General features: G+C 39.1%; 1 protein-coding gene across 2 annotated transcripts in view; it reads left to right on the top strand.

The window, feature by feature from the left end:
* Positions 1 to 12,463, top strand: part of DMXL1 (Dmx like 1) — a 113,060-nt gene that overhangs the window by 22,810 nt on the left and 77,787 nt on the right. For both annotated transcript variants that reach the window (XM_075179332.1, XM_075179340.1), the window contains exons 3-5: positions 85 to 162; positions 11,028 to 11,106; positions 11,886 to 12,018. In XM_075179332.1, the coding sequence (XP_075035433.1) occupies positions 85 to 162; positions 11,028 to 11,106; positions 11,886 to 12,018 (290 nt within the window). The remainder of the gene's footprint in view (positions 1 to 84; positions 163 to 11,027; positions 11,107 to 11,885; positions 12,019 to 12,463) is intronic.

Here is a 12,463-nt window from a genome sequence, read left to right as displayed (position 1 = left end):
CAGAGCTAAAAAGTGACTGACTGCTTGTTAACTTATTTTATTATTATTATTATTATTATTATTATTATTATAATTTTTTCCTAGATTGCGGCTTCATACGGCAATGTGATTTGCATCTTCGAACCTGTAAATGTATTAAAACAAAAGAAAGCTCAATCCCAGGTAAGTACTTCTTAGCTTTTAACTAGTATTGCAATGGATTATTCTGGGTTATGAAAACCTTTAATTTTGGTCATACTCCTTTTTGTACAGAGCTTTTTGACTACTATATTTCCTATTTTTTTTTTTTCTCCCTTTAATAAAATTTATAATTTTAACAAAGAACAAACAGGGCAATAAAAAAAGAAAAGGAAAGGCATAGTTAATGTAAAGTGACTCAGACTGTTGTTCTGGACACTGGTGATATGCTTCATTCGGGACACAAACCATATACAGTTAACCACCTACTGGCGTGGGAGGCGGTTGTTTTTTTTTCCAGTTGCTACTCCATTTCATTCCAGAGAAGCTTGACTGGACTGTGGATTCTGGAGGCCGCTGCATTATACTGGAACCACCATAGACCTTTTTTTTAGTATTGTTGTATGGAACATTATATTACTGAGAGAGCACATTCTTAGATTGGATCGTTCACTGATGGCCACTGGAGAGTAATTATTATGTAGAGTTCAAATATTGCACTACTTATATTAAGAGACCAAACATGTGATCTGAAAACACATGCCACACCATTACACTGCCATAAACAACTTGCATTGTTGACATCAACATGTTGAATCTAGGGACTCCATGACTTTGTCAGTATATACTAGAGATGGTCACTGACCCCCGTGTTTTGGTTTTGGATTCGGTTTTGGATCTGGATTACCGTCGTGTTTTGGTTTTGGTTTTGGTTTTGCAAAACCGCCATTGCGTGTTTTGGTTTTGGTTTTGGTTTTGTTTGGTTTTGTTTTGCTATTTTTTGGGAAAATCCATGTTTTTGGGCCTAAATTAACCCAATTTAGTGCTCCAACTGTTTTAGAGACAAGTAATCTAATTGTTGAGGTAATAAATCATCCAAAAAAACAGTTTAATTCTTCGTTGGTAGGCCTATTCTACACACAAAACAGATTGTCTTCCTCTCCATCTATGCATATTGGCAATGCAGCCATCGTCTTTGAATGTATATTACACCCTACACTTATAGTTAAATATGTAAAGAAATGGAAAAAGCCAGTTTGGTTTCTGTCTCTCAAGGCCCCCCTCCACTTGTATAAAATAGCAAAAAATTCAGCCATTATAGACTGTACAATATTAATTGACATGGAGAAAGCCAGTTTGGTTTCTGTCTCTCTAGGCCCCCCTCCACTTGTATAAAATACTAAAAAATTCAGCCATTATAGACTGTACAATATTAATTGACATGGAGAAAGACAGTTTGGGGTCACTCTGTCTCTCTAGGCCCCCCTCCACTTGTATAAAATACCAAAAAATTCAGCCATTATAGACTGTACAATATTAATTGACATGGAGAAAGCCAGTTTGGTTTCTGTCTCTCTAGGCCCCCCTCCACTTGTATAAAATACTAAAAAATTCAGCCATTATAGACTGTACAATATTATGAAAAATGGACAAAGCCAGTTTAGGGTCACTCTGTCTATGACACCCTACCCTTAAGGATAAATTGCCCTAACAGCAGCCTTTCAAGATGGTATGTGATATGGAAATGCCACAAGTCCCTTTCCTCTTTGGGGGTAGATTGCACCCTACACTTACATAGAAAGTTTTAAAAAGATGTTATCGGCATCATCTTCAGCTTCATCCTCACCCTCATCAGTGTGTACGTCATCATCACAGACTATCAATTCATCGCCGCTTGAATCCGCCATTAGAGAACAGTCAGTGCTTGGATGTCTTGGATGGTGAAGGCCTTCCTCGTGGAAGATGTAGTTCATTTTTATAAACATCATTTTCTCCACATTTTTGGGAAGTAACCTTCTACGGCGATCACTGACTAAGTTCCCTGCTGTGCTGAACACTCGTTCAGAGTACACACTGGAGGGTGGGCAGCTTAGGTATTGCAAAGCAAGTTTGTACATGGGTTTCCAAATGGCCTGCTTTTCTTCCCAGTAAGGAAAGGGACTGTCTGACATTTCCATATCAACTACCTCTTGAAAGTAATCCTCCACCATCCTTTGCATGTTTATACTCATATTGGATGGACTTATGGGCAAAGTGACACATTTTTTTGAAAAATCCTTCAAACCAGCCCAGATGTTAAATTGTTCTCGTCTGCCCCCTGTGTCTTCCCTGCTTCTTTTTTGGAAATTTAATTTTTTACGAGCAACAGCTTGAGAAAGTGAAGGAGGACACGTCGTCAAGCCGAGGCCCAGTTCAGCGGCCAACTTGCTGAGCAATAGCTCCTTGCAAAAGTTCACATCTCGCTCATTTACAAGTAAAGACTCAATGTAGGTTTTAAACCTTGGATCAAGCACAGTGGCCAAAACGTACTGATCCGAGTTCAAGATCTTAATAACTCGAGGATCATTGTGAAGCGAATTAAGTACTTGATCGACAAGGCCAACATACTTTGCTGAATTGCTTGCTTTCAGCTCCTCCTTCATTTTCTCAAGCTGCTTTTCCAATAGTCTAATTAAAGGAATGACTTGGCTCAAACTAGCAGAGTCTGCACTGACCTCACATGTCACAACTTCAAATGGTTTCAGCACCTTGCACAGCACTGAAAGGATTCCCCACTGTGCAAGAGTGAAATACATCCCCCCTCCTTTCCCAATGTCATGACTTGTGCAATATGCTTGGATGGCTTTGCGCTGTTCCTCCATCCTCTGAAGCATGTACAGGGTGGAATTCCACCGAGTTACCACCTCTTGCTTAAGTTGGTGGCAGGGCAAGTTAAACTGCTCTTGGAGCTGCTGTAATCTCCTACATGCTGTGGCTGAATGCCTGAAATGGCCTGAAATTTTACGGGCCACCGAAAGCATCTCCTGCACCTCACGGTTATTTCGTAGGAAGCTCTGCACCACCAAGTTGATGGTGTGAGCAAAACAGGGAATATGTTGGAAATCACCCAGCTGTAATGCTCGCACTATATTGTTGGCGTTATCTGAAATGACATACCCTGGGGAGAGTCCGAGTGGTATAAGCCATGCATCAATCACATCTCTCAGTTTGCGTAACAAATTGTCAGCCGTATGCCTGTTAGTGAAGCCGGTGATACAAAGAGTGGCCTGCCTGTGACAAATGTTACGTAGTGGTGTACATGCTGCTGCTGTTCCTGCTGGTGAAGGTGAATGACCAACCCAGTGGGCTGTCACAGTCATATAGTCTTTGGTTTGGCCACTTCCACTTGTCCACATATCTGTGGTTAAGTGAACAGTGGGCAGAATGGCATTTTTCAGCGCAATCTCTACATTTTTACACACTTTTTGGTATAGTTGTGGAATAGCTTTACGGGAGAAATGGTGTCGCGATGGAATTCTGTAACGCGGACACAAAACCTCAATTAACTGTGAAAAACCAGCTGCGTTTATTGTGGAGATTGGACGCAGATCTAACACTAACATTGCAGCCATGGCGTCTGTGATTCGCTTGGCGACTGGGTGACTGCTGTCATATTTGCTTCCCCTCGCAAATGATTGTTTCACAGTTAATTGCTGAAATGTAGGACTGCTCATTTTATTCACCTGCCTCTGGGATGACGATTCACCCCCAGCAGCAGCAACAGCAGCAGCAGGACTAACGCTTTCTTCAGAGGAATCAATAATAGTGCCGGAGTCATCCAGCCTTAAGTGGGATGCCGGGCTAACTCCGAGCGCTACTGAGGATATTGATGAGGATGGTGTGGTGGGTGTATTTTGTAGCCGTCGGTATGTCGGTGAGCGGAGGGTCTTAGCTGATGAGGGAGTGCTTGTATTCTTTTGGGAAGAACTTTCAGCTTTTCCCAACACTTTGCCATGAACTCTCGTTAAATGGCGTAACATAGACGAGGTTCCAAGATGGTTAAGGTCCCTCCCTCGACTGACTGTGGCTTCACATACACTACAAATGGCTATACAATTGTTGTCTGGATTTGGGTAGAAATAATTCCACACATAAGAAGTGGATTTTTTTGTTTTATGCCCAGGCATGACAATGGCCTTTTTCTTGTCACGTGCCAGAACTGCTGCCACTGGTGCAGGACTTACACAAACAACCTCATCCTCATCAACATCCTCATTAGCGCCCTCGTCGCCTACACAAATCTCCCCCTCATCCTCTTCTAATTCCAAAGTGGCATCCTTAATTTGGGTATCACCGGCTACACTCGGGCTATTAAGGCACACATCAGCAGAATGCTCACGATTAGACATCCCACTGTTGGATGGACTCTCCACAGGGATTGTTGTCATTTGTGAATCAGAGCAAATATTCTCCTGTAATGCCTCACTGGTATCTTGCAGCTCAGCTTTGACGCGTAACAGTAGTTGTGCACCAATTGTAGCCTGGGTAACTTTTTGGGATCTGCCACTAATAGCCAAAGATGAAGGCCTCATTCTCTCTTTGCCACTGCGTGTGTAGAATGGCATGCTTGCAATTTTTTTTTTATCGTCACTTAACTTTTGCTCAGTTACACTTCTTTTTCGCTTCAATACAGTAAATTTTTTTTTGGTTTTTGTTTTTTGCACTAATTTGAAAACACTCTGTTGTTTGACATCGCCTTGGCCAGATGACGTACTGGGAACACTAACATCAGGACTGGTGACAGAACCTGGTTGCTCATTTAGATCATATGTGGACTGCTTTGAATCCATTCTGAGCGCAAACCACTGAGGAGTGCTAAAAATTATTGAGTAGATACTGCTGACAGATATGACTTTTGACAGCCAGAAATATTAATGCACAATTAGGGAGGACACCCCAAAAACACTGAGGAGTGCTAAAAATTATTGAGTAGATACTGCTGACAGATATGACTTTTGACAGCCAGAAATATTAATGCACAATTAGGGAGGACACCCCAAAAACACTGAGGAGTGCTAAAAATTATTGAGTAGATACTGCTGACAGATATGACTTTTGACAGCCAGAAATATTAATGCACAATTAGGGAGGACACCCCAAAAACACTGAGGAGTGCTAAAAATTATTGAGTAGATACTGCTGACAGATATGACTTTTGACAGCCAGAAATATTAATGCACAATTAGGGAGGACACCCCAAAAACACTGAGGAGTGCTAAAAATTATTGAGTAGATACTGCTGACAGATATGACTTTTGACAGCCAGAAATATTAATGCACAATTAGGGAGGACACCCCAAAAACACTGAGGAGTGCTAAAAATTATTGAGTAGATACTGCTGACAGATATGACTTTTGACAGCCAGAAATATTAATGCACAATTAGGGAGGACACCCCAAAAACACTGAGGAGTGCTAAAAATTATTGAGTAGATACTGCTGACAGATATGACTTTTGACAGCCAGAAATATTAATGCACAATTAGGGAGGACACCCCAAAAACACTGAGGAGTGCTAAAAATTATTGAGTAGATACTGCTGACAGATATGACTTTTGACAGCCAGAAATATTAATGCACAATTAGGGAGGACACCCCAAAAACACTGAGGTGTGCTACAAATTATTTAGTAGATACTGCTGACAGATATGACTTTTGACAGCCAGAAATATTAATGCACAATTATGGGGGACACCCCAAAAGCGCTGGGGAGTGCCAAATATGAAGAAAAAATAATAAACCTCTATCCTCCTCTCTGCACTAGCGATTTTGGTTAGAGCAATTGCAAGAACAATATGGTATTCTCTGTCCCTGCTCTAATTAGCCTATGACTACACCCTGCTCTCTCCCTCTGTCAAATGGCGATGGATTGCTGTGGAGGCGTGTATTTATAAAGTTGAAGTATCGCGAGAACCGAGTCCCGAGATCCGACGACGTCACAATGACGTTCGGCCTCGATTTGGATTCGGAATGGGCGGGAGAGTACCGAGCTGCTCAGCTCGGTACTCGGATACCCAAAGTTCGGGTGGGTTCGGTTCTCGGAGAACCGGACCCGCCCATCTCTAGTATATACTGTCCTAGCAAAAGACAGCACACAGTGGTTTTCATCAGACTGTGTTTCCAATCATGTAGTGTTTTGTTTTCCAAGTCCATTTAATCTGTATCCTATTGTTTCACTGACTAGTGTCATTTTGTTTGGGTTGTTTTATGCCATACCCCATCTGTGACCAGGTACAATGAGTTGTGTGTTCTTACACATGTTTCCTCAACATTTGTATTTTGTTGTTAGTTGACTGTCTCCTGTTTGTCACTCTGCATAAGTAGCCTTTGTCCTTTTAGTCCCTTTCCACAGTGGTTGATTTCTCGGCAAAGGACTGATGTTAGCTGCCTGCTTGGGTAGAGGCCAATGCTTTTTAATCACAACAGCAATTCAAAGTCACATTAATATTTTGCCTTGTCTTTGCTCTCTAAATAGTGTTGTTTGAACATATGGTGCAGTCACTAATTGAGCAGGCACTACATGGAAAGGGTAGCTTTATCTAATATAAACAAGTCACTCTTTGTGAATACACAATATAAACAAACCATTAAATGAAAGTCTATGTTGTGCAATGCTTTACCTACAGGTGTGAAATTTAGAGGCCGAAATTCATTTGGTTCCAGTACTCCTAATAAAAAAAAAAAAACAAGTGTAGGTGGTACCTTTCATAAATAAGTATTAGCTGTGCTCATTAGAAACCTAAATATTGCAAGGAAATAAACTATAGTAGAGATCACATGTGATTATCTTTTTCCACAGTAATCTCCAAGCTATCCATATACACTGATCAGCTACAACATTAAAACCACTGACAAGTGAAGTGAATAACATTGATTATCTTATTACAATGACACATGTCAAAGTTTGGGATATATTAGACAGCAAGTGTACTGTCAGTTCTTGAAGTTGATGTGTTGGAAGCAGGAAAGGATCTGAGTTACTTTCACAAGAGCCAAACTGTGAGGCTAGACGACTGGGTCAGAGCATCTCCAAAAAGACAGGTCTTGTGGGATGTTTCCAGTATGCAGTGGTTAGTACCTACCAAAAGTGGTCCAAGGTAGGACGACCAGTGAACAGACGACTGGATCATGGACATCCAAGGCTCAATGATGTGTGTGTTTGTGGGGGGAGGGGTGAAGGCTAGTTCCAATCCCACAAAACAGCTACTATAGCACATTTTGCTGAAAAAGTTAATGCTGGCTATGATAAAATGGTGTCAGAAATCACAGTGCATCGCAGCTTGCTGTGTGTGGGGTTGCATAGCCGCAGACCGGTCAGAGTACCCATGCTGACCTGACCACCCAGAAAGCACTTACGATGGGCACGGGCGCGCCAGAACTGGACCATGGAGCAGTGGAAGAAGGTGGCTTGTTTTAATCACGTTTTTTTTTTTTTTTTTTTTTTTACATCATGTGGATGGTCAGGTGCATGTGCATCGTTGACCTCAGGAAGAGATGGCACTGGGTTGCACTACGGGATGAAGGCAACCTGGTAGAGGCAGTGTGATGCTCTGACAATGTTCTGCTGGGAAACGTTGAGTTCTGGCATTCATGTGGAAAGTTACTTTGGCACGTACCACCTACCTAAACATTGATCCAGACCAAGTACACCCTTCATGACAACAGTATTCCCTGATGGCAGTGGCCTCGTTCAGTAGGATAATGCGCACTGCAGAAATTGTTCAGGAATGGTTTGAGGAACATGACAAAGTGGAGGTGGCTTGGCCTCCATATTCCCCAGATCTCAATCTGATTGAGCATCTGTGGGATGTGCTGGACAAACGGGTCCGAGCCATGGAGGCCCCACCTGACATCTTCCAGGATTTAAAGAATCTCTAGCTGCTGTCTTGGTGCTAGATACCACTGGACGCTTTCAGAAGTCTTGTGGAGTTTATGCTTTGATGGGTCACAGCTGTTTTAGTAGCAATATTAGCAGGTGGTGCTAATGTTGTGGCTGATCAGTGTATAGTGGTATATTAAAGAAATTGCCTTTTTAAGCAATTGCTCTTTTTGAATATTTCCTTTCTTTCCTTTATTCACACTTCCTGCCAAGTGTGGGTACAATTTGTTGAGGTCAACATATCGCCAATTAAAATGCTTTTCTTTCTCTTTTTATATGGTAAATAAAACAATTATTTCTATTTGCTACAGTGTATGTTCATATTAGTATTGGCTGAATTCCTTTACACAAGTTCATGAAATGTATACATGTTCCTGATACAAGCTAATGTTCATCATTTCTCCTTTGCTGCCAAAGTGTAGAGCGCTTGTTGATCCTCACTGTGAAATAATGCTAATGCCATGTAACCAAAACACGCTCACTCAATGAGTCACCCGTTTCCTAGTTTAAATGGAGATGTTTCAGGAGTCTGCTTGTTTTCCTACCTACAAAACAATTCTTCTTTGGTCTTATTCAGATGTGAGATTCCTGTCACAATTCAAGATTTTGGGTTGTGGTACTAAAAACTGACACAACATTAAATGACTGTTGTGCTTATAGCCTGCACTTTAGGATAGCATAAAACCTTGCCTTGCTTATGCTTTGGTTGTACCACCCACAATTAAGTGCAGATGATTTGAGGTTAATGTGTTTTTAATAATATTTGAATCCACAGTTCTCCATTTGCTTGTTTTTGTTTTATAAAATGTATCCATGTAAGAGTTAGAAGTAATGTAGTGCTTCCATTATATTTATACAAGGACAGTGTATCTGCCTATTGGTATAAAACAATCAACTTAAACACACAAAGTACATATAAAATATTTGCATGAAGTCGGGAGAAAACCCTTAATTCACTGCCGCATATAGTGAGAAAGGAGAGCACTGGACAAGAAAGAACCTCCAATAGATGAAGTGGATTTATTAATTATCTATAACATGTATAAAATAAGATACATGCTCCTCTATAGCTTGGTGATTGCACACACTGTGCCGCTCGGATTATTGCAATGGTTTTAACCTTTCCTGAATATCAACATCTCTAATAAGGTACCGTATGCTGTTCAGTCTAACCAAACCCCTCCCTCCTTTAATTACGGTGTTCAGAGTAGTTTTAAATTGTTAGATCTAATAGAAGCTATTTATCTGCCTCTGATAAATGTTCTCCTTCAAGACTCCCCTTCCCCCAAACATCTCTTTAAACTTTTGATAAGCGTTCATGTGTTAATCTAATATATATATCACTAATTAATGCACAAGTAAAACTTCTTTTGTCTTTTAATGATAAAACAGACATATTACAGAACTCTGTACAGTTAGTTGATAATGATATTAATAAATTACATACAATAACACAAACCTGAAATTAAAGATGGCTTGACCCAAACAAGGGTCACATCTAACTTCTAGCTAAAGGATTAAAACTTGTACCCATTAGTACACTAAATAAATTTTAGTTTAGGGTAGATGGGGGGGGGGGGGGAGTGTAAGGCCATTCTAATGTAATGAATAGCATCACATTGAGTGCTTAAGATTGAGATGCACATTACTTGTAAAGATTAAGTGATTTCATTATGGAGCATAATATATATTCAAAATAATTGTTTGAACCATTTTTTATGCCATTATTACGAAGAATAAATTGGATTTTATTTTTATTAACAAACCAAAAAGTCCTAGTCTTCATTATTTGCCAAAGTAACACAATTGTCTTATTAATCCACCATGCAGACCCATTATTTTAGTAAATTTTTTTTTCCATATTTTTATTTTGTTAATCCTTTAGTACTTCTACATTTTAATTGTTTTATAATGGCTTCATCTGATGTAAGTTGGGGAAGAATGATCTTCTATAGTGAAGTAGAGTGAAGAAAATCATTGACTTTCTACAGTCATTGAGTACAAATTTAGGTTTATTTCAGTTTCTTTAAATTTTCTCTAGCTGCCTCAGGTTGTGTAACAGACTTCAAATTTGTCAGCGGAGAACATAAGATCATCCATGTTAAGATAAAAATCCAGTTTAGTAAACTGTTCTGTTAACGGTGGGAAGAGGATCTTCATTGTGCAGATATTACCCATTTGCTGCACTATTGAGGTGTTTTAAGAAGGATTTCTCATACTGGACTAATGGAATGTTCGTCGGGTTGAGGAGTGAAAAGCTGGGGCTGCCTAGGACCACCTCCCAGGATCTCTTTTGAAGTGATGATTAACCCCTCTCAGAATAGACTGAGTTTGGACACTCCCACCACATGGGAATTCAATGTACTCCTCTCTAGCTGATTGCATTTGACCTCTTAAAGTCAGGTTCTTGAATAAGTAGCTCATTGAGTCTCCAGGTGCAATGCTTAGTATAGGACTGAGACCATTGTAAAGTTAAGAATGTAATGTCATGATTTGACCTGGTGGCTGATTTATATAAAATAGTAGCATGGAATAACATTTTTTTGCAAAATACAGTTTATACTTTTATCTGATCCAATGTGTAGTTCATTATTATTAGCAGTTAATTATTTGTCTGTTAATAAAATTTTGTTTTTATTGATATGTATCAAAGTAAACCACCTCTGTATTTATTTTCATTGTGACAACAGGTTTTATCTCCAACTATCAGGTATTGCCATGGGGACCACAGTGGTGCCTAGCTAACTTGCTTTTTGGTACTGGGAAAGATTGTATTTGAAATGCCAACCTTTTCTAATATTTGATATATCTCTGGGCTAGATCTATTGTTATCGTCTTTTTAATATGGAAGGGTACCATCCATGAATTAGGCTTCATAATAGTGCACATATCCTAAGCATTGTTATTAACTGGAATTTTCCATTACTGAGGTGGCGACCATTCTTTTTTTTTTTTTTTAAATGCTTTTGATATGATTATTAATTTAAAGTGCAGTTTTATCCAAGCTATTGGTAAATAATAAATTCACTTTATGTATTGGAAGGTTTTTTCCTTGTCTAGCGTCCTCCATTCTGACTTCTATATTTTCCTTTAACCCAACTCATAGCTTTGTAAAATGGCTGCATATTCTTTTTTTTTTTTTTTTTCTTAGGAAATCCGCTCTCATTGGCAGCAGAATGGCCACATTGTCTTAGACTCTGTTGTACATAATTTAACTTGGGACCCAACAGGTGAGCAAAATACTTTCTAGTTTGCATATTTTCCGCTTTACACCTGTTAACAAATTATAAAATTTTAATAGTCAATTTATGATTGTCCTTTTGTATGTTTTTTTTGTTTTTGTTTTTTTTTAATTAAACAAAGTGCTTCGATTAGTGTTCATAATCCTAGCAGATGCAATTGTTAAATGAATATGCAGTCATGTGACCTCATGCACCCTCTCACAAATCAGTTTTTTACATATGACTACATAATTAATAAACAATCATTAATTCTTCACAAAGTCCTGAAATTTAATACTTTTATTCTGAACACATAGCCGATTATACTTTGTCAATATTTGTTCCACAAAAAATAAGCCAACACAAATGAGGCATATGTGAAAACCTTGTAACACACTTTCTGGTTAATCATTATGAGCAGATCAAAACTTTGAGATTGATCAGTTTTCCTCTCTCCTGCAATGATTTCAGCTGCTTGATGTGCTGCTGTAACAGGGCAAACTGCGTCAATCACAAACTACAGGACTGCCCTGGATATCTGGTTCCATGCATGGAACCACCTACTAGAGATTATAACCACCCTATTGAACCATTGTTTATGGCTGCTCTTAAGAAACCCCATTTATACACAATGTTAAATCTGTTAATATTGGTAGGTGCTATGGAAATCACAAATTTTCTATTTTGACACTTCTACATTGCATTAATATTGCCATTCTTTATTCGTGCTATACTTTTGTTTAGGAGTAAAGATTTGTTAGATTCTAATGATTTATTTTTTTCTTTAGGTACACGTCTGTTAACTGGTTCAAGCAGCCTACAACTCTGGTCTGATATTACCTTAAACAAGATCTCTAATGATGATTCCCAGGAGAAAGCTGATACTGACCAGGCAAACTGGCGGTGCATCTGGCAGTGCAAGTAGGTCATTGAATATGTGTTGCTTGCAAGTATGTTACTCGTATAGCCTTTACAGTAATAACACCATTACAGTAGTAGTGTGCAAGAAATTGGATGGTTTAAATAATACCTAAAAAAAAAATGTTGTTTTTGTTGGCAGCTTCTGTATGGATATTTGCATACAGTATAGTTTATTAGGAATGATCTTAAGATGTTCTTTCTCTAATCTGGGAGCTCCTTGCTATATTTAAATTAAAAAGGATGTCCTTTGCTTTTCTTTCTGTCAGTACTGTGTAATTCTGCCCACCCAAGGGCAAGCAGAAAAACCTCTTCTCTCAAGATTTATCCCCTCCCACTAAACTACCAGGATTTCTCATTCTGCTAGAACACATTAATAACATTAAGTAGGAATGGCTCCCTGTTGGGCTCTTCAAAAACTAAGATCAGTTATATCATTTGGATTCAC

This window comes from Mixophyes fleayi, chromosome 1 (assembly GCF_038048845.1).
Source record: "Mixophyes fleayi isolate aMixFle1 chromosome 1, aMixFle1.hap1, whole genome shotgun sequence".
NCBI lineage: Eukaryota > Metazoa > Chordata > Amphibia > Anura > Limnodynastidae > Mixophyes > Mixophyes fleayi.
The sequence above is the reverse complement of the archived record's forward strand: the minus strand, read 5'-3'. Positions and strand labels throughout refer to the sequence as shown.